The 21,389-nt window shown below is 32.5% G+C and overlaps 3 protein-coding genes and 1 pseudogene across 5 annotated transcripts; 2 read left to right on the top strand and 2 right to left on the bottom strand.

Annotated features, from left to right (window-relative positions):
• The window catches only part of LOC106778777, a 6,204-nt pseudogene extending 1,044 nt beyond the window's left edge, over positions 1-5,160 (top strand).
• Positions 5,161-6,004: 844 nt separating this feature from the next.
• LOC106755024 (programmed cell death protein 2-like) lies at positions 6,005-9,666 on the top strand. Of its 3 annotated transcripts, none has more exons than XM_022778482.1 (11): positions 6,005-6,212; positions 6,410-6,645; positions 6,748-6,831; positions 6,927-7,057; positions 7,147-7,244; positions 7,756-7,844; positions 7,935-8,031; positions 8,315-8,469; positions 8,546-8,616; positions 9,028-9,142; positions 9,275-9,666. In XM_022778482.1, the coding sequence occupies exons 2-11, from the start codon at positions 6,439-6,441 to the stop codon at positions 9,437-9,439; spliced, it is 1,212 nt and encodes a 403-aa protein (XP_022634203.1). In that variant the 5' UTR covers positions 6,005-6,212; positions 6,410-6,438; the 3' UTR covers positions 9,440-9,666. The 3 variants fall into 3 exon arrangements, with proteins under 3 accessions (XP_022634203.1, XP_014492615.1, XP_014492608.1); XM_014637129.2 differs by having other exon boundaries at positions 6,006-6,258; XM_014637122.2 differs by having other exon boundaries at positions 6,007-6,191.
• A 2,321-nt stretch (positions 9,667-11,987) lies between these two features.
• On the bottom strand, positions 11,988-12,716 carry LOC106754110 (protein transport protein Sec61 subunit beta). Its single transcript, XM_014636068.2, has one exon. It carries the CDS (start codon positions 12,500-12,502, stop codon positions 12,182-12,184), a length of 321 nt encoding a protein of 106 aa, XP_014491554.1. The 5' UTR covers positions 12,503-12,716; the 3' UTR covers positions 11,988-12,181.
• A 218-nt stretch (positions 12,717-12,934) lies between these two features.
• On the bottom strand, positions 12,935-18,131 carry LOC106754100 (MLO-like protein 6). Its single transcript, XM_014636056.2, has 15 exons — positions 17,770-18,131; positions 17,566-17,623; positions 17,217-17,458; positions 15,842-15,958; positions 15,685-15,745; positions 15,481-15,569; positions 14,934-15,008; positions 14,680-14,774; positions 14,546-14,595; positions 14,410-14,450; positions 14,137-14,310; positions 14,003-14,038; positions 13,848-13,915; positions 13,697-13,757; positions 12,935-13,612 (listed from the first exon to the last, which is right to left on the bottom strand). Exons 1-15 carry the CDS (start codon positions 17,890-17,892, stop codon positions 13,196-13,198), a joined length of 1,707 nt encoding a protein of 568 aa, XP_014491542.1. The 5' UTR covers positions 17,893-18,131; the 3' UTR covers positions 12,935-13,195.
• Between the last annotated feature and the right edge of the window lie 3,258 nt (positions 18,132-21,389).

Here is a 21,389-nt window from a genome sequence, read left to right as displayed (position 1 = left end):
ACGCACTGGAAGTTAGTGACGTACGCACTGGAAGTTAGTTACGACGCACTGGAAGTTAGTGACGTACGCACTGGAAGTTAGTGACGTGGGGTTTTCAACCCTCGGGATCCTCTGAATTTTATGTGTATGTAGTTTTCAATTGATTGTGGTAAAACATATTATTAGCCTTTCTTATCTACTTTTGACGCATTTATTTTGTTGGAATACTCCAGATCTTTCATTTCTGGATAAGTTTTCTCTCGTACGGTCCCATGCCCTTTGTCATGAATCCAAAAATAAAAAAGAAAAGAAAAGAAAAAGACCCATATCAGATCTAATGACAGGAGTATTCTGGAGAATGTAACTTGATAGAATTGTTACTTGAAAAAAGAAAAACTAGGAAAAGTAAATATTAAATTACTAAAAAGAGAAGTTAAAAGAAAGGTGGTAACAGGTGTCACTTGTTTAACATATGTTAGTTGATGAATGAATGTGTCCCCCCTCGGCGGTGTTCCTCCTAGCACCTGAATGTATTTCCTTAAAAAACTCAAACCTCTTTAAAACAACAATTTCTGATATAAAGTTAAATCTCTATTTAGTCTTACACAATTCTCTTTCTCTCTCTTGATTTCCTTAAGGGTTACGAAAGTGAAATAAAAATGGTAACATCAGACGGGGCGGTGGTGGGAAATTGAAGAAAGTTTTGGGTTTGGGATACTGGGTGCAAGGATTCAGGTGTTTTCCATGGTTGGTTGTGAGTTTCTACCTCAAAGATGGTCTTAATGTGGACCCTTCCACTCTTCAAATTCTCCAGAATTCTGCTAATCTTCCCATGGTTGGGAAGCCCCTCTATGGCCTCGTTTCAGACTCTGTCTACATCTCTGGCCAGCACCGAGTTCCCTACATCGCCTTTGGAGGTAAAGTTGTCTTCACTCTTTTCATTTCTCTATACCCTTTTGCCTTCTCTCTCTGATTTGTTCATGTTAAAGCCAAGTTGCATACTTTTACTGCTGTCGATATATAGTTTTTGGTTCCTTGCTGTTGGGAATTGAGAATTGGTTCTGTTGTGTTCTGTTAGGTTCCTTTAATCAGGTAACCAAAACAGATTACTCTACTCTCACACAACTCTCAATACAGAAAATACATGTAAGTATCTCCATCCAAGGAAGCCTCCCTTCCTCTTTTGGAAAATGTCCAGTCTATTCCAAAAGTAAAATATCTGATAGTCTTCACCTATTATGTTATTATTTATACCTTCTCTCTATTAACAACTAACTTCTTTTATTCCTAACATTATTCTACCCCTCAAAATCAACCTTGCCCTCAAGGTTGAAGTCAAGGAACTGTTATTTGAGGTAGTGCTCCTCTTTTCAGGTGGTGCCCTCCAAATTCTGATCTGGAGGCTTGGTTGGTAACAAATCCTTCTCTAATGTCTTCCATTCTTCTTCGATTCTATTAACGTCCCACATTTTGGTCACCTCTTTTTCAAAACTATAAGTCCGGAGAAGATGATCTGTGATATCTTTTAATGCTTCCAGCATAGATGCAGGTCCCTCTTATTGGGAGTTAAGTCACTCTCTTCTTTCTCCCCCTCTGCAAATTCCATTTGGCTCAAGCTCCAAGTCAGAGGCATGGTTTTAATATATAAGCTAACTCTTTTGATTCAGAAATGTTTTCTCTGCCTATTGGCCTGTGTTCTTCATTCATAGGACTGATTCAGGTCTGGCGTTACAACCTGCAAGAAGCAAAAACAACTAAGTATATTCCTATCAGCATCAATTTTCTTGTTTGCTGTTATATAACTCTCAACAAATTCCCCATTTCTATCAAAAAATCCAAATGGTAACTTCTCATAATCTTGACCACTTATTCCACGGTATATTAAAATCATAAAATTAGTCATGGTATCTCGACCTTTTAGTCGACAAAAACTTCCAAATATTTCACTAGGAAACAATTTTCCTATGACTTCATTTCTTTTCCAACCAGTTAGCCTTTCCATGGCTGCATTCCATTCAGAACAATAGGCACTCTCATCAAAAGAAAATATGGGTGGAATCAGTGGATTGAGACTCTGCACGATTGCTTTGTAATCACCTCCAGCAATTTTATCTGCCACTGAGTGAGTCCTAACACACGGAAAAAATTTTGCATACTTGTTTTGTCCAACAAAAGATTCTAACTTATCCATATATGTGAAGCACATTCTGTGAATGTCGCCAAAATGTAAACCTGGATTTCTGTAGACCAACACATCCCCGGTAATTTGGCCATTCCCATGTATTATACAATCTTGATCCTTCTATAGGCATCCAGTGGGATCTACAGTCCCCATTAAATAGAAACATTCAGGCTTATATAGCTTCCCTCCTCTAAGCTTCTTGTGTTCCTCCCTTGCAAGTATAGATAAATGATATTGCAAAAATGGCTCATCCAAAGGAATTCGACATAAAATCATTTCTACCACAATGTATTCATCCATGGTGCCATTATTAATTGATGCTCTGAGTGCAACACGCTTGTTGGAGAAAACATGATTTGCATCTTCCAAATTACTCTNTAGTAAAGCCTTGAAGAATTCATTTGGCTCTCCTCCATNGCTCAAAAGTGTAATAAGATTTTTAGATAAATAANTTNTATTTGGCTTGATGCCTGTGTTCACTACCTCCAATGAATTTATGCTTTGCATATTCAGACTAAGGTCTTTCTCAACTTTAATCATTGAATGCCTAANCTGTATTGTCCTAGGAAGAATCTTTCTGTTAACCAAAAGAGTGCCCTTAATTGTGCGATCCATGTGAAAGAAACGACACTGAATCAGCAAAGGCAGTTGATGTGTGCTTAGCTTCAGCTCCGTTTCTCCTATTTCCTTACCCATATCCTCGAGATCCAAGAGATTGTTAATTTCCTCATCTTCTTCGACTTCCTGCCCTCCGCCGGTGTTGACAAATCCCTCCTGTCGCACCTCTGCCATCTTCTCACAAACGGTGTCCTGATTTACTCAGCCAAACCTCCGCATCAGAGCGTCGGTGAACATCTTCCAAGTCGGGTGCCTGGTTTTCTCCCGCCAGAAGCAAAACCAATAGCTCGCCAAACCTCCCTCCATGCATATGTAGACGAGCTTCATCTTTTCCTTCTCCATCATGCTCTAGAGCTCAAAGAATTTCTCTACCTGTGTGATCCATCCCATGGGATCGACTCTTTCAAATGTAGGTAGTTTAATGTGCTTCCTCCAACTACGTCGAACTTCTCCTCTGTTTTCTTCCGATTTCTCCTTTGAGTTTTCCGGCGGTCGTCGTTCGTGCCCAACATTGACGGAATCACGTCTTCCTTCAGAGCTTCGATGTTGGTTCCTGGTTTTTTTCTCGAGCGCAACCAAACGCTCGGAATTTGCGAGTTACTCTCTCATCTCTGCTTTCAACTCTTCTACCATGGATTCAATCACAATCAACCTTCTCTCCATTCTTCTTCTTCATCGTGCTCCATTTGCTCCTTCGATACAGAACCAGCAGGTCGGACCAAAGCTGTTAGGTTCCTTTACTCAAGGAACCAAAACAGATCACTCTACTCTCACACAACTCTCAACACAGCAGAATATCACAATATATGTATGTATTTTATTAATACCGTAATGTATCGAAAGAAGAAAATACATGTAAGTATCCCCACCCAAGAAGCCTCCCTTCCTCCACTAGAAAATGTCCAGTCTATTCCAAAAGTAAAATATCTGATAGTCCTCTCTCCACCTATTCTATTATTATTTATACTTATTTATACTCGCTCTCTACTAACAATTAACTTCTTTTATTCCTAACATGTTCCTTCTTATTCTACTTTGGAATAGATAAAAGAATAGATGAATGGATGAATCGACCCTTTGTGTGTATAACTATGAATAAAAGAATCAGTCCATTCGATCTGAAGTTGCTTTAATGGGAAAAAGCATAAAGAAAGAGTGGGATCGAGATTCTGGACTTAAGAAAAAACAAGATAAAGTTTTGTATCTTACTTTTTTTCTTTTGTTGGGACTTATTTGATATTTTATCTTCAGTCTGAACCTAGATTCTTTGAATTCTTTTTATATTCATGAGTAGTTAAATGGTAAAACATTATTATCGATTTTTCCTTGCATCGAGCCAAAGGTTGGAAAGGGGTCTCGAACTGAAATTCGTTAAGATTTGACTGTGACAATTGACAAGACTTCTTAAACTAGCACTCAATCAATGTATATAACTGTAAAATGAATTGGTATACCATTGTTGATTGAATGTAGAGACAGGACATGTAAATACTGTAACCTCTCTTATGAAGTAAATGTGGAAGACCAGAATTCTCTCTAGGAACCAGATGAGTGGTCATTGAAATGGATTTATTTTCTTTCTTTTTGTTTTTCGACAGAAGAAACTTTTATCTGAAGGGTGATTTGGAATAGATGTAAGGACCAAGAAAAGAGGCATTCGGTCAAAATCCAAGGAATAGAAGTTTATGTTGTGTCACTGCCAAAGAACATTTCCTTTGTTGGTGTTTGTTGAGTATATGTAATTTAACCTTCAAGGATTCAAAATTGAGTCATCTGAATCAGCAATATTAACCATTTCAATTTAAGCAACGAGTCTCTATCATATAGGGGCAAATAGTTAACCAATTGTATGATTTGATTAATGACTTAACAATTAGTATGAATAGGTGACCTCTGGATCTGATATGTTGCATGGCCAGACTATTCAGGAATTTTCCCCTCTTTTTATCGGTTGAAATTCTTCCATAGTTTCTTGGTGCTAAAATTGGAATCAGTGTCAAAGTTTCTCCATTTAAGTTCTCATCCGGAAGAACAACTTTTTGTTGCATTTTTATATTTTTTGCAACCACCCCAAAATCAAGGTGTTTGGCCAGGCAACAATGCTCCTATAGGGAATCATATACAACCAATACTTCAAATCTGTCCCACCAAGGAAACTGATATTCGCCATTCAAGCTACGATGGCATTCTTCATGATTTCAGATTTCTTGTTTGTGCGAGGCTTTTATCGGCAAATGGGTGTGCCAGACTCACTCTACGTGGTGATTTTCTTAGGATTCTTGGAGGTTCTGTTTTTCTTCAAGATTCTCTCATTCAGTGTTCTAATAGCACACCCAATCAAAGAAAAAGTTACACATTTAAGGAAAAGAAAGTTTATTTAGTGCACATAAATCATGTCATAATATTTAAATTAAATTATCTTCTAAATTGTAACTTTTTAATCAGAAACGACTTCAAAATTTTAGAAACAAAATAGAGAATGTTAAAATAAGGAATTTAAAGTGATGATAAAACTTGTAAAGTAAAATACTAAATAATTTAAATTGTAATTTACATATTAAGCATAAATTAAAATTTTGACCTTTATGTTTTTAAATTATCTCTACTAAACATAAAATCTAATTATATTATGTTTCTACGTTTTAACTTTATCTTTCTTCAATTTAATACACCTACTTTTTATATGCTAAATAACATAATAAGTACGAAGTTAGAATGAATACATTTTCATTTATCTAAATCTTATATTTTTTTTATTATCTCTTAAAATGGTAAGCAATTTATTAAAATGATAAATTTCTTCCCAATCTCATAAACCTTTAAAATTATTTCAAATATTTTAAATTTTTATTATATAGAATTCATTAAAATTGAAATTAGAAAATCTTAATCATAAAAGTCTCTTAAAAGTTCTACCAAGTCATGTAATTTCTACTTAATCTTAAATTTGGTAAGACTTTTTCTGATGACATAATATCTTAAAATTCCAAATGTAAGTTATGGAAAATGATATTTTGACACCAATTTTTTGACACCATTTTAACATTGTACACGTGTTAAAATGTGGTTGAACGATTTTAAATTAAAAAGAAAAATTTGTTTTTTCTCTTCCAATACCTCAATTTTTTTTTTTTAATTTGAAACCGTCCAACCATATTAGGCATGTCAAAAATATAAAAGCTTAATTGAAAACTCTTTTCTCTCTCTTATTAAGCAACCCCATATATATCTCTTTTTTATCTACATAAATGTTTTGACCCTCACCGCAGTTGCCGCTAGCTAGGGAGGAGGACGTCGCCATCTTTTTCTCCCCGTCTTCATCCAGACCCTCCAACTGCATAACCATAGCTAACTGGTAACACGGCGGTGGGCCTCTGCGAGGCACAGCTTCACTTCAGCTTCAATTGGGAAGGTTATTTCTGATAGATGATAGGTGATAGCTTAACTGTTACTGTAAAATTGGTTTAGGAATTGTGAAGGTAATTTGGTGATTTGAGTGGGTTGGGCTTACAGATTCAATGTAATGAATTGATCCTTTTATGTAAAACGAAACCTTGTCTTTATCTTGTGAGAGCAATTATGGTTCGGTTTATGTGAACAATTTTTAAAATATTTTTTTTTTTCTCGCAGACTAGCACTTTCTGTGCCTTACTAAACACATGGATACTGGTGCCATTGGAGATCTGGTTGACAAGCTCAAGGCTATGCAGAATGATAATGTAGAGGATCAAGATGAATATGATGATGTTGATGACGATGATGAAGAAGAAGAACACGAACCCATCACACTTGGCTTTGTTGACAAGCCAAAGAATAAATGGTCTCTTCAACGTCAATATTTCCCAAGCAAAGCTGGAGGAGTCCCTGTACTTTACCTTTTCATTGAATTCATTTACAATTTACATCTATCTTGCTCTATTGGGTGTACAAAGAAAGTGCCAGTTTCTGACAGGTGATGTGAATAACAGGCTTGGCTTGACCCTTTGAATATACCATCACAGGGATCATTTGTGTGTGACATTTGTGGAGACCCTTTACAATTCTTACTTCAGGTATGAAGTTNATGNCTCATGNTTGTTNGACATATGTATGNTTTGTGCTATACCTGTGGATTGTGACATATTGTATTAAACCCTTGAATTTTTAGGTTTATGCACCAACTGAGCAGGAAACTGCATTTCACCGAATGTTGTATGTTTTTATGTGTCCCTCTATGAAATGCCTCCTCAGGGATCAACATGAGCAATGGAAACACCATCCAGAGAAGCCATCGAGAAGGTCAGGATTCATCCTCTCTTACACAACCCTTTCCATTGTTTTAGTTCCTTTCATTGTTTATATCTGATTATGTTATGTTTTAATTAAAGTGTGAAGGTCTTCCGTTGTCAATTACAACGTGATAATCCATTTTATTCTCAAGAATGCCCTCAGTATAATGAGAGTCATAAACCTGCTGGCTGTGGAGGTTGGTAGTCACCATTATAATAGTCTTACTTTATTTGTTGATAATAATCCCATTCATGTTTGTAGTTGTTTAGAGATCCTCTGCATTGGTATGGTGAAGAGAGATTGTTGTTTCTGTTGTTTAGATGCGTATTTGCCTTCTGGCTTGTGTTTGTGTATGTTAGTTTTGAATATTTATACTCATGATTATCTCATTTTTAGTACTAGTGTTGAGGAGTCCTGTATGAAGTGCAAAGGAGTTCATGACTACGATCTGTTACTGCACACAATGGGACCACACTTTTATCAGGAAAAAAAAATTATCTGATGTCATTCTAACATAAATTTTTCAACCCGAACAGGTCACTTGCATAGTTGTATTGTAATATATAAGTAATGTATGTCGTGCTTTCCCATTAAAGTGGATTAACACTTTTGATGACTTAGGTGTTGGACTACATGTAGGTGTATTCTATGAAACTAATTGTCCTGAATCTAGCTCGATTTTGATAGAATGTGTGCTTATTTTTCAGCTGTTCTTTGTGATTGGTGTGGCACTTGGAAGGGAGACAAGCTTTGTAGTAGCTGCAGACAGACACGGTATTGCTCTGAGAAGCACCAGGTAATGGAATTAATTTATAATGTATCTGTTTGTTTTCTTCCACAAATTTGATTCCCATGATATATTTTTTTTTTCTCATCCAACTCACAGGCTATGAGTTGGCGCGCAGGACATAAAATTGCTTGCCCTCAGATACAAATTTCTTCGCCTGTTTCTGGAGGAGCAACCTTGCTCGAGTCACATAAAGGTTAAGTGGTATAAAGTTGTGTACTTTTGTTACAATATTTGTTTGCTTTTGATGGCGAAATTATTAGTCACTTTTAGATGAAATGTAAAAATGCTGAGACTAGTTACAATATTGCTCATACACAAAACCACTTTGACAAGACATTTAAATTTGTATCTCTTATGAAACCTAAAACCACCATTCCGAAATAAGAAAGACATGTACATCACTGTATAAATTTTTGACATCTACTATTTAGGTTCTTGTTAGTTTACACCTGAGATCATTCTTCGCTATCATTCAGGTGGAAGCAAGAATCTATGGCCTGAATTTGAGATCACCATTGAAGATGAAAGTGAATATAATAGAGACATGTCTGAGGAAAATGAGCTGTCTAATTCCTTGATCTCAAGGAACAGGACTGATGACACAATGAATTCGATTTTTGATAGCTTTCAGGTATCATTTTTATCATTTTAGTAAGATTGTTTCTAGTTTATGTATATTATTCGCTAATTGTATTGTTTATGAACAGGGTGACGCTGACAAAAAGAGTTGGGCCTCCTTCCAGGAATGCATCGACAAGGCCCCTGAACAAGTGTTAAGGTGATAAAGATTCGCCAAATTAGAATGCTTATCTATTGTGAATTTCCTTGTGTACCCTTGGAGGAAGATTAGTTACTAAACTGGATGGGTGAAAATGTTTGACAAATATAATATCTTGCCTTTTGAGATAAAAACTAAAATAAGCAGGAAAATAGTAGAAATATTTTCATTGCTAATTGTCTCTGATTAGCCTAACATTTTTGATGATCCAGTCATTTGGAACAAAAGTAGCTGAAGTGTTAACTATTAGCTTAACCCTAATCCAAATTTCTCTCAGCCCTTATAAAAGTGAATTTCCTTATAATCATATTGTGTACTGGTGTGTTAAAAAAGATTAATTTGCATAATAACCAGATTGATGGCATTGAATTTATCCATATATTGGGTCTAATTACAGTTTTGGTAAATCAGGTATTATAGGAATACTAATGCTAAGCCAATATGGCCTCTTTCAAGTGGTCGGCCATCAAATGCTGATATACCTAGATGTAGTTACTGCAGCGGACCTATGTGTTGTGAATTTCAGGTACTTATTTTAGATATCAGTGGTTGAAGCTGAATGTTGTTCTACATGTAAAGCTTTTGTTTTTTTGCTTGCTCAACTAAATGTTTTGTATATTTTCTTTGGATACTGAGTTGTTAATGTGGGTGGTGCCAGATTTTGCCACAGCTGCTTTATTACTTCGGTGTTGACAATGAAGTGGACTCTCTGGATTGGGCTTCAATTGTGGTGTATGCATGTGAAGCCTCTTGCAATGCAAGTTTGCCTTACAAACATGAATTTGCCTGGGTTCAAATTCATTCACCTTCCACAGCCTTATAGGGAAATAACAGGGAAGTGTCTTTTTTTAATTATTTTTTTTAAATTTTAGGCTCAGAAGTTTGAAGTAGGTATACCTACTTCAACCATCGATTTTGAGGATTGAGTGTTGGTTTCGTAATTTACTTACATAGGCTTTTTGCGTCCTTGCTACAATCAATTAGAATGTATTTTGTTTTCAAAAGGTGATAATTAATTTTGCAACAAGTAATACTCTGTCTTTCCTTTCAGCTCTCTTTCCCTGCGTTCTCTAACCATTATGGCAAACGCGCTTAATTGGTTCAATTTTTATACGATATGTAGACTGCTAATTCGTTCAGTTAAATTTTAGGTATAACACTAAAGTCATTGTATAAAAAGTTATTTGTTTTCAATTTGATAATTCATAATTTGATTTGTGATTTGCCAATCCCATTTATACAGCACTTCCATTAGATTTACACTAATTTCTATTTTTAAATTAAAATTACCAGAAAGTCGTGTTTTTTATAATGCTTTTTTTATCCAAGATTCCCACAAAATGTTACTACAGGAAAAATGAGTATATTTCCAGTGAATGACTTTACACAATTTTTTAGAACTGAGAATCTCTCTTTCCCCAGTTAAATTAAAAAAAGTACTATCATATTACTTTTATTAAATTATTTAATACGACGATGAACTAGAAATTAATAAAAATAATGCATTAGTTATCAATCTCAAAAAAAATGTGTATAAGTATTTCTAATAATATATTTTTACCAACAAAATAGAATTTAATTATTCTTAGAAATCATAATTTCTAATATGTAATGATCATGCTTTTCGGACATAGAAAACTTTATCTGCTACCACATACTCTATTAATGCTATCAAATTTTAAAATTGTATCACTATCAAGTTTTAAAATTACATCACTATTTATCACTATCAAAAGAAAGACAAGTTAGGAAAGAGACAGACGAACAGCATAACACTAAAGGTTGTTTATTTCTTGACAATGTTACTAATTTATATGAAATACAATTTTGGAAACCTTTTGTGATTTTTTTTTCTTTCAAAGATATTTGTCGGTGCTTCACACTTTAAAAGTTAGATATGATAATATATTGAGAGACATTAATTAAACTAGTAAAAAATACACAATTATTATACTAAGTGTAAGTATGTCATTCTTTTATAACAATAAAATTACACAATTATTATTATTATAATTATACAAATAGATATAAATAATTTTTACAAGTTTATTGTAAATAGTTATTTTATTTTAAAAAATAATTACTTTTTTAAAAGTTAAATAAAAAAATAATTATTTAAAAAATGGTTACTTAAAATATAAAATTGATAGAATATCTATTTTAATTTAAAAAACATTTATTTAAAAGATAAAAGTGAAAAATAAATGTACAGCAAAAGAAGAATTATATAAAGTCCTTTTAACATAACAAATGACCATATATATATATATATATATATATATATATATATATATATATATATATATATATATATATATATATATATATATATATATATATTAATAAAATATTGAGGGGATTACACTTCATACTATCGAATCTCTCTTCAATGACTGAAGATATTGAAGATAGTTTCAGTAGAATGAATTCTCAACTAAATGACCTAACAATACCTTCTTCGGACGGTTACACTTACACTCACTCTGGAAATAAAAATCTAATGAGGATAATTTGTATGGAATATAGTTAATTAACCAAACAAAATCAGTCTAAGATATGTTTAAACTAGATTTTATGTAAGCACTTAAAAAAAATGGAAATCAGTTTTTCCCTAAGCCAAACTGTGAAAAAAAAATTATAAGTTTTTTTTTTAACTTACACTTAATTTTAGTTTATAGAAAAAAAAAAGAATTATTCTCTTTAATGTTTATGAACAGTTTATCCAAACATTAACGGAAGAGTTTATAAAAAAAAAAAAAAATACCTTTACAGCCAGGTGGTCCATCCAATGATATAAACGTGACAATCCATCAGATAGGCATCAGTCCTTTACTTCAAAGGTCAATATCAAATATTAGAAATAGACGTCTTAAGAAGAACCTTCAAACTGATCATTTACATGGTTCAAATATAGACAGACTTGTAGCTTTTCCATACATACAGACAAAGGCAATACTTGCTGCTAATTTATCTAACATAACTACTTTGGTACATTCAATTGCGTAACCACATTGATGCATTCCGGTTGTTGCAATTATTATGTTGAGCCTTTTCTAACATCCTTTCCAAAGCAACATATAAATCCTTATTATGAGCTTAATAACATCGTATATAGTATTTGCAATTCTATCATTCTCCTATTCTCACTAAAAAGTATTCTATAATAAATGTGGAGCTGGTAAAGCAACAATTAACAGAAATTTTCTACGCAATCAAGCTACAGTGATAACAGAAATGGCTAAAATCGCAACCTTTTTTTTTTTCTTTTTGGAAGTTTATGCAAAAAAGTGTAATAATGGAATGAATTAAAAAATTAATAAACGAATGAAGAGACTGATTTTCAGCGGAAAGGCGAAATGCGACTTCCTTCAGCAGCAAGAAGAAGATCCAATCATTTCACAGCTAGGAGAAACAGGAAGCCTAATCAAGCCCTAGGAAGATTTACAAAATTAAAAAAGTAGCGCGTAAATTAAAAAGCGAAGGTTTCGGATACCGAGACGAGAACCGGATTTCGTGATCCAGATCAGGAACCGGTCATCGTCAGATCCGTGACCTGGAAGTGGAATCATACGCCGGCGCCGGATCGATAACGGTAGAGCTTGCCGAACACATGCAGCGCGGTGACGAAGCCGATGAAGCAGACGCTCATCACGAGCACCACCGTTGGCGAGATCTTGAGGCCGGGAGCGTCGTCGGTGTAGAACCGCAGCATGTTGCTTCCTCCTGTGCCGGAACCGCTTCCGACAGAAGCGGAGCTGTTACCGGCTCCGAGACGGCGACGGCGCATCCCGGCGGTGGCGGCAGCGGAGCCGCGGGGAGCCATCACGCCCGGTCGCGTGGTGGCAGCGGACGTTGATGATTGAGATTGCGATACGCCTCTGGCCATATCGAAGAGATGCGAAGATCACGAGGGAAGAGTGGTGTCGGAGAAAGAACAGAGTTGAGAACGGAAATTTGCGAGAGGATCGTTGGAAGCGTAAAATTATTTATCTTGTTAAAAAAATAAAAAAATGATTAGTATTATTTAAATATCACTGGCTTCACTTATCCACTAGTTAATTGAGGTATTAATAGTAAAAGATGAGATTTATTTAAGGATCTGAACCTATATAAGTTTACAATGAATCTTAATCTTGCATATTCAAGTTATAAATAGGTGTGGAAGATATTTCAAATGATGTTAATTAAAACTATGGTTATTTCTTAAATAGGTATATCATCGTTATATTATTTAATATTAGTAATTGTTTTGAAAAATGAAGACTTCAATTTCAATGCTAATCTTTTATTATAGAAATCATAAAGCCAACAACTACAATATGATGTAGCCAGATCAACCATATATATAATGCCGTCGAGAATGGAATCACCGTGGCTATGTTTAACTAATTAATGATACTTCTTAATTACATCATAGTGATAATGAATTCGTTACAGAAGACGATTACAACGTGTCATGCACGCATCTTTTTATATACGATGATGCCAAAGGAATGGCATAAGAAGATAGAGTTACATACATAATGTTTGAATTTACACAGACGCAACACCTTGAATGAATGAATACGGTGGTGGGTGACTACGTGGCAGTGGTAGGTCTATTATCAAAGGAAAATTCCTTGGTGTGTGCAATCGTAACAATTTCATGTTGGCTTGTGTTAGTATTGGGGTCATTGGTGGGACCCATTTCCACTTCGTGCTGCGAGTACGAAGGAGAAGGGGAATCGATTTCCCAGGGCTGAGTGTGGTCGCCGTCGAAGTTCGAACGCCGTGGAGAGGCGGGGAAGCTGTCTATTTCAGAACGGTAGTAGCGCAAGAGGTGCATTGGAGACATGTGGTGGCTCGGGGTCGTGGGTCTGCTCGACATGGGTGTCCCCGACAACGACAAGGATCCCACACGGTTCTGTCTTATTTGCTTCTTCGCTGTCTGGTGCCACTTCCGCAGTGCCTCCGCAACTCTTTCGTTGAATATCGTTGGCTTCATCGTTGAACCCATCTGTTATACACACATTAATTGTAATTATTAATCTTTCATTAATGATCATTACTGAAGTAAATAGAAACAGGGTTTTATTGCCACCTGTGTCACCAGAGCATATAGAGGAAGAGTGACGTAGCTGCACAGGATTTGAATAAGGACCCTGACAAATCCGATTAACTTATAATCAATAATCAACATTTTAATTATAATTAATACAGATGTAGCTAGTTTGAGCTATAATGATACCAACCCCATTGAGATTCTGATCACTACATCCTCAGTATGTGCGTGGAAACAAGACTTAATCCCAAATTGAAGCTGTGATTTAAACATTGGTGATTATTTAGTTTTTATCAATCGATAGAGTAAGTTTTTGTTTTTTGTTTTAATAATGATTAAACTTACCACAGACCATGAGAAGAAAGCCAGCTGAAAAGCATTCTGTTTGGGTGTGGGGACCAAAATAATAAGAAAGAGTGAACTCATAATACATAAATTAATTAGTATATAATGAAATGATTAAGCAACATAAGTAGTACCTGAAAGAGCACAAAGTTAATAAGGTAAAGAATAAGAGCAGGTCGGTTAAACCAGAACAAATAATCCCCTGGTTGTACCAATGGCACTCCCTTTAGAATCTCTCCTCTTTGTTGAATTCTCAGACCCATCTCAGTTATGATCACTTGCAACTTGGTTCCAACTAACAGAATGATCTACATTTTTATGCACATTACAAGGTTATGATTATGGATATATATCACCATCCATCGTTTGGACCAAATAATGAAAGTATAGGAGTTGAATGTGCTCACGATCAAAGGAATAAATGGCAGCCACAGATAAGAGTACGAGCCTGTCCATGCAGATACACATCACAGTAAATAATAATAATAATAATAATTATAATAATAAGTCAAATGCGTGGGTAGCACGTAGTTGCTCAATTACCATGAGTGTTCAAGAGAAGAAACAGCACCGCGAAGAACCAGAATGGAGGACTGAAATATTTAAAACATCGGTTAAATCATAATATGTGTAAAATTTCTTAATTTCTTCGACTATCAAATGACAGTGCACGAAACCTGATTCCGACAACCACTTTGAAATCCTCGTCCAGTGATCGTTTTATGTATTTCCGAAAATCAAATTTGGAGTGACTTTGAGGAGCCAAATGTGCCTGAAATCAAAGTAAAATTCAAAGTCATTAGAATGGTTTGAAACGATGAAATGATAATTTCAAATACCTTTTTTTTCTAGACATTAACGTGTAATTGATGGTGTTTTGATTAAAGAAAATGGCAAATGAAGCTACCAAGAAGGAGACATATTTGATTACCATGATAAATCCATGTCTTAAGGTCAAGTAATCCACTTTAGGTACTGATCTCACAAATTGCCTAAAGAAACAAACCTGAAATCATCCAATCTCAGCCAAATTAATGAATAATCACACACAAAGCAAAGTGGTCCTAATGCAAGAATACTCAGATTTCAGATAAAGAAAAGGTCTGTCTATTCAGAAAGTCATGAACAAAAGGACCACTACAAAGTCTATATCCGCGTTTCATCTTTATTTGAATACATTCAGTGTATATATAACAGTCTTCTCCAAGTTTCTCTATATGCATATGAAAATGCAGTGATCTTTCACATTAGCTTCTGAGATTCTAAAACTGTCACTCATTTTAGTATCTGGCTTTTACATCTTCATTATATTTATAAAGTCATTTACTTTAATTAAAAAAAAAAACTGAAATAAATTGCTCGTACAAAGTCAGAGAGTTCATAAAGTTTAGGGAAAAAAATTAAATTATATTAAACGAGTGAGGCTAAAATTCAGCTTATATTAAGTTATAAAAATAAATATAATAGATTTGGCTTACAATCCACATAAGGACAGGGTTTTTGGTCCAGAAACTCAAATGCCTTCTTCCAAACGATGTTTCTCTAGCAAATCTAAATCGTTCAGGATCTGAAATATCACACAGTGAGAACAATATACATTGATGTGAGTAAATTGTTAGAAATTCTTATGTATATGTTAATTTGTGAATACAAAAAATACATATATGCAGAAAAGAACTAACCATGTGAAAATTGGTACTCTGGTGTCTTGGTTTCCTCCTCCCATCTTTTCCATCTCTTCATCTATATTGAGATACAATTCAAAGATGTAAAGGGTAATTATATTTTGGCAAAAGAAAATTAAAAATTATTAAAAAAAAAATTGTCTTTGATTGCTACCTTTGCTCTTCCTAGAGCCATGGTGGTAATGCAGTAAGAAACATGAAAAACAGTTAGCACAAAGATAAATATATGGAGTTGATGGATGCCATCGGATGACACAAACGGCACTTTACCCTGAAACATTTTGCATTATCAAAGAATAACATCATTACATAAAATAAATATATTAGTATAAAACAGAAAAAATGTTAGCTATGTTAATCAAACATATTCAGTTTTTATGAGTAATTTCTTCAGAAAAAAGGGAAATTTGGATGAAAAAAAAAATCGTCAGAATAAATTAAGACGGCAATTTTTTTCTTAAAAAAAATGAAAGATTCAGATTTGCATGACATGTGCTGTATTTTCTAGTTCTGCATTATATACACTAATGTAATTCAGAAAGGCAAAAATTTCATTGTTATTTCGATAATATATGTGGTGGAGCTAAGCCTGATTTTGTTTTCACAATTTGATTATATCAGATATTACATGAAGACTTTTAACATATTGGCCCCTCAAGACATTATATTATCTCTGACTTGAGTGACACAACTATAGAAGAAATACATAACCATAATACGTATCACTGTCGTATATTTTAATGTAGAAAACGACTTCTTCAAAAACAATTAAGAAACCTTGACATTATTGAATTGACATAACTGTCTTTAATTGTTTTTCTGTCCCATATTACAAGTCTTTTTTTCAATATTTAAAAAAAAAGTATATTAAATATTCTTATTGCATATCCACTCATCTTCTTAATTAAAAATTACCGAACTAGTAATATATATAAGTCATATATTATTGGCATAGTGAAACGTTTCTATAAGTATAGATTTAATATCTGCGCTAATAATTTATTCTATGTTAAGAAAAAGTCTTATTTTCTTTCACTGATTTGGAAAAACAGAAAAATAAGAATGCTCATTAAAGTATATGCTACTTGATCATAGGACTCAGCAACTGGTATCACTCTGTATTAAACTGTCTGTTAAAAGAGAACAATCTTCTTAACATATTTATTAAATGGAAAAACATTTTTTAACAACACTTTTTTAACAAGTGACAGTTTGTGATTGGTCTGTTTTAAATATTTTTTAAACATAACTTCAAATAGACCAATAAAATAATGACACGTGTCCCTTTATAAAAAAATTTTCCAAAATTGTTTGTCAAAATATCATTGTGATATATATATATATATATATATATATATATATATGGAATGTGTGAGTAAACATTGATGAATACTGCTAAAACGTGTAAAACCAAATGGAAACTGATGTTGTGCACAGGTATAAAATTAGAGCAGAGAGAATTTTTGAAGCAAAATATGGTGGAAATTGCAGAGTTTGAAAACTGAAAAGAATAACAAAATCCTACCAACCTCGCCACACTTGTCGCTTCCTCCTCCAGCCAAAACACGGCGTGAAGTTACCTCGTTTGAACCATGGAACGCCGCTAACAACCTGCGGCTGTTGGTTCCCTGTTCAGACTCTTCAGTAGTGTCTGTGTTTTCGTGGCTACAAGGGTGCCATGTTGATGCAACTTTCTCTGATATACATATTCTTGATATCAGACCTTGTCCCACCGTTAAAAGCAACGATAAGAACCCCAGCAACATAAGCTCTGCAACAACCCAACAACTAGTTATTTAATTAATTAATTAATTAATCATAAAGTTTTCATTTATCAACTGATCATTAAGATTTTCTCATTGTTAACAGCTTAAAAACCTGATTTGATCTTTTCCAGTGACTCGTACAGCGCTCTTTTGTGCTTCTTCTTCAACCACTGCTTGCATGCACGTATTGTGTTAATCATCAATATATGTTACCTCACACAGATTAACGTATAAAAATGTAGTACGCAAACAAAAAAAAACTGTTGAAAAAGCTATTTTGGACAGCATTAGAGTACATAAAATGAAAAGTTTATACCTTTCCGATGAGGTGGATGATATGTTCGATGATTATAGATATTAAGATCAAAACAAAACAGACAGTGGAGACGGCCCATGTGGGTGTTTCCTCCAAGTTTCTTCCTCCACCTCCACCTGCCATGGATTAGTTCTTCTTTTGAATGTTGGGTTTCAATGGCTGGTGATAAATAGATGAAGGTGGAGGCTGAGGAAAAGTTATGCAGAAAAAGGTTGCAGAGAAGAGTTTTAAAGAGAAAGAAGATGGAAGTTATGAAAAGGGTACTCTGTGTTTAACTTCTATCAATGATTGAAGTGTTGTTTGGGACAAGCGAGGTTGGTTATGGCATGTTTGTTATATATCCTTTGTAAAAGAGAAAGAAGAGAATTTATTCATAAGAGCTTTCTACTTCTCTTTTCTTAAGCAAACACCAATAACTTTAAGGGTCTTGCTCTTGACTTTGACGTATAAATTCCTGTTAAAATTTAAATATATGAGAAAAGACCAACCTCTTCAAAAGAAACTACTTACTCACAAAACGTTTCTAATTTTATATTAATTTATGTTTCCATCTTTTTAGTAAAATATTGTATTCTTTAATTTGTCAAACAAATCAATTTTTAGAACATATTATAATTAAGATACTCGATCGTAAAGTGTAAAATCAAATTAAATTGTTATATAGATTAATTACAATTGTTACTCGTATAAGTGAAATGTTTAAAATCAAATAATAATAGAAAATAGACTTAATTGCTTTATATTAAATGTGGATGACTTTTATGTTTAATAAATAGTAACATATTTTATGAGAAATTACTCTTTCTATAAAGATTTAGGTGGTATTTGACTAACATTTTCGTTTTACTTCAATGAATGGAGAAGTGGGGACAAATATTTATATTTTTCAAAAAAAAAAAAACTTTAAAAAGTTAAGGTATTTATTAATAAAAAGAAAACAAATATGGCTTTTAAGTCAAAGGGAATAACTTTTTGCTGTATTCTTTTTCCCTTGTTGTCTCTTCATTCCCTCAACTCACTGCAATGTAGGATTCTATTAGGGCCAAGTGCCTTGAAGTGTTAAAAAGTTTGTTGTAATTTGGGGTGAACAACAGATTATGGACAACCATAAAATATTGCCAAATATTAGGATTGGTCACAAAAGTAATCTTTATAATTGACTGATTATCCATGAGTTATCCAAAATTAATCCTTCTATAAATACAAAATTCCACAACGATTAGAGATAAAGTTAATTTATAATATATAAACATAATACAGACTTCATTTTGCAAACTGATTTTGTGAGATTAAGTTAGACTTAAAACCTACTTCTAACACTATATAGTTGTCATATCTTCAATCAATAAAATGATTTTCAATTATTTTTAATATTTTTTTGAGAGAAAATTTTTTCGGAAACAATATCAATAAAAGATAGACTTAATCTAAAATTATACCACATCCAATCCAAAATCTTTCAATAATAAATTTATTGGTCTTTTTTTTTTATATTATGTTCAATTTTATTATTTTTACTTAATTAAAACTCACTTTTAAATTCCCAACAATTATTTTAAATTATTTATTTCTTAAACTACATCTTCTATCATTGTAACTACTTAAACCTATGAATATATCACTTATAATGTATGTATAATAAAACTAAATATAAATTTTAGTTTTTCATAAAGGTTACAAGTAATGTTATTTTTTCACATCAAGCATCTTCTTCTGTATTTGAAATCCCACTTCTATCCAATATCCCTGATTGTTAATAACTACGTTTTTATTTCAAAGTTATTATTCAATTTTAGGTATGTCTTCTTGCATAAAGAAAAATCACAGTGACAAAAAAAAATACTAAAATAAAAAAGAGTTTATATTCAATTATTTGTCACATATTACCTCTCCATGTTGGTCTAATCTATATAATATATACATATCACTACTATTCTTTATTTACTTAAACCGTAACTATATTTTCTTGTTTTCTTGTGATAACTATTATATAAAAAGCTTGAAGTGATTTACAAAATATAATTTGATATTACTAAACTTTTTCTCCCAGTTGATATATATGTATGTATATTTATTGTAAAGGCACCTTTTGCACTGCATTATAAAGATTTTTATGAGGAGTGTTGGTACAATGACACGTACACGTGTCAATTACATTCAAATGACACTGTTTTTTTTTGTTTTTTTTTCAAAATTATCTTTTTCCTTTTAAAAAAATATCTAAAGAGGTAAGACTCATTGTATCATTTCAATGTCAAAAATAAATTAACGTGTCAAAGTATATTTTTATTTTATAAGTTATAAGCATATAAGTGGCAAAAATGTGGTTTACTTCTTACAACAAGGATCATACTTTTGGCAGTAAATATTGACAATTCTTCCAAGAAAAATGTACAAAAAGGTCATTTGAATTTCCAATAATTAGTTTGATATACAAAAATATATATTAATCTTGACCTAATAAAAAGTTAGCTATGTGGTAAAGGAGCATAGATGAATTTGTCACATCGAATGCACTTTACATTAAGAAAGGGTGAAATTGATCTTCTAATAATTAGTTACTTTGTGAAGGAAACTTTACAATCATATCAATAAATGTTGAATTTTAAAAAGGATCATAAATGGCTTCATTAAGGTGAAACTCACACTCAATGATTCCCTTAAACTTGAAGTATGGTTGTAAAATTTAATGGATCATTTACATAAACGTTTTAATAATCAATTTATTACCCTCTTTGGTCAAACGTTTGAGTTATCATCATCTAAAAGTGTCCAAAGACTTTGACTTCATTATTAGTTCTTTAAAATTTATCCTCTAATGTTATTTTTTTAAATATTGATAAACGTAGACAAAAAAAAAAATCTATTGTTTCAAGGATATTTGGTCCAATATTATTTTTTAAAATCTTTATAAATTTAGAAAAAAAATTATTCTATTATTTTAATTCATATGAATAAGTTTGGGTGACATTTTTAGGGATATATACTAGTTTGTTTCGTGGTTGACTTCTAAAAAAGATCGGTGTAGGTGGACCCGTGAGTGTTTTATAGTTAGAGAATATTGAAAGTCTTAACTCGTTTTTACTATTTTTTAATCATTTTTGTTATTTTTATTTTATTTTAAATGTAAGTTTTTAAAAATATACCTAATCATGTAAATATATTTTTTTTTGAGTTTTTAATTAATAAATATTTTTAATGAAGAAATTGAGAAATTATTATTTTTAGATATTAAATTATTTTATTATAATCAATAATTGAAATTTAGTATTTATAAATATTATGATAGTTTAAATTACAATATCACCACAAAAAGTTATCATTTATATTAATATTTTTATTCTATTATAAAAAATAATCGATTTGAACAAATTAAAAATGTTAACAGTTACATCAAATCTCACTGTAAATTTTGTAAAACTTTGCCCCATGAAATAATATTTTTATTTATAAAAAACTCGTATAAACAAATTTATATATATGATTATTAAAATTTGTTTATACGAGTTTTTTATAAATTAAAAATATTATTTTAATATATATGTTTCTTAAATGTAAGTTCCATAAAAAAATATTATTTCACTTGATAAGTAACTTGTATAATCTTATAAATATTCGAA

The sequence above is a fragment of the Vigna radiata genome, chromosome 2 (genome assembly GCF_000741045.1).
Source record: "Vigna radiata var. radiata cultivar VC1973A chromosome 2, Vradiata_ver6, whole genome shotgun sequence".
In the NCBI taxonomy this organism is placed as follows: Eukaryota; Viridiplantae; Streptophyta; class Magnoliopsida; order Fabales; family Fabaceae; genus Vigna; species Vigna radiata.
The sequence above is the reverse complement of the archived record's forward strand: the minus strand, read 5'-3'. Positions and strand labels throughout refer to the sequence as shown.

Excerpts from the sequence above, each read along its gene's own strand:
- LOC106755024 (XM_022778482.1), top strand. The coding sequence starts at position 6,439 with ATGGATACTGGTGCCATTGGAGATCTGGTTGACAAGCTCAAGGCTATG. Across the intron at positions 8,617-9,027 it reads GCCCCTGAACAAGTGTTAAG|GTATTATAGGAATACTAATG; the intron begins GTGATAAAGATT and ends TTGGTAAATCAG. Across the intron at positions 9,143-9,274 it reads CTATGTGTTGTGAATTTCAG|ATTTTGCCACAGCTGCTTTA; the intron begins GTACTTATTTTA and ends GGGTGGTGCCAG.
- LOC106754110 (XM_014636068.2), bottom strand. The coding sequence starts at position 12,502 with ATGGCCAGAGGCGTATCGCAATCTCAATCATCAACGTCCGCTGCCACC.
- LOC106754100 (XM_014636056.2), bottom strand. The coding sequence starts at position 17,892 with ATGGCAGGTGGAGGTGGAGGAAGAAACTTGGAGGAAACACCCACATGG. Across the intron at positions 15,746-15,841 it reads TGGCTCTAGGAAGAGCAAAG|ATGAAGAGATGGAAAAGATG; the intron begins GTAGCAATCAAA and ends ATCTCAATATAG. Across the intron at positions 15,570-15,684 it reads AGAGTACCAATTTTCACATG|ATCCTGAACGATTTAGATTT; the intron begins GTTAGTTCTTTT and ends GTGATATTTCAG.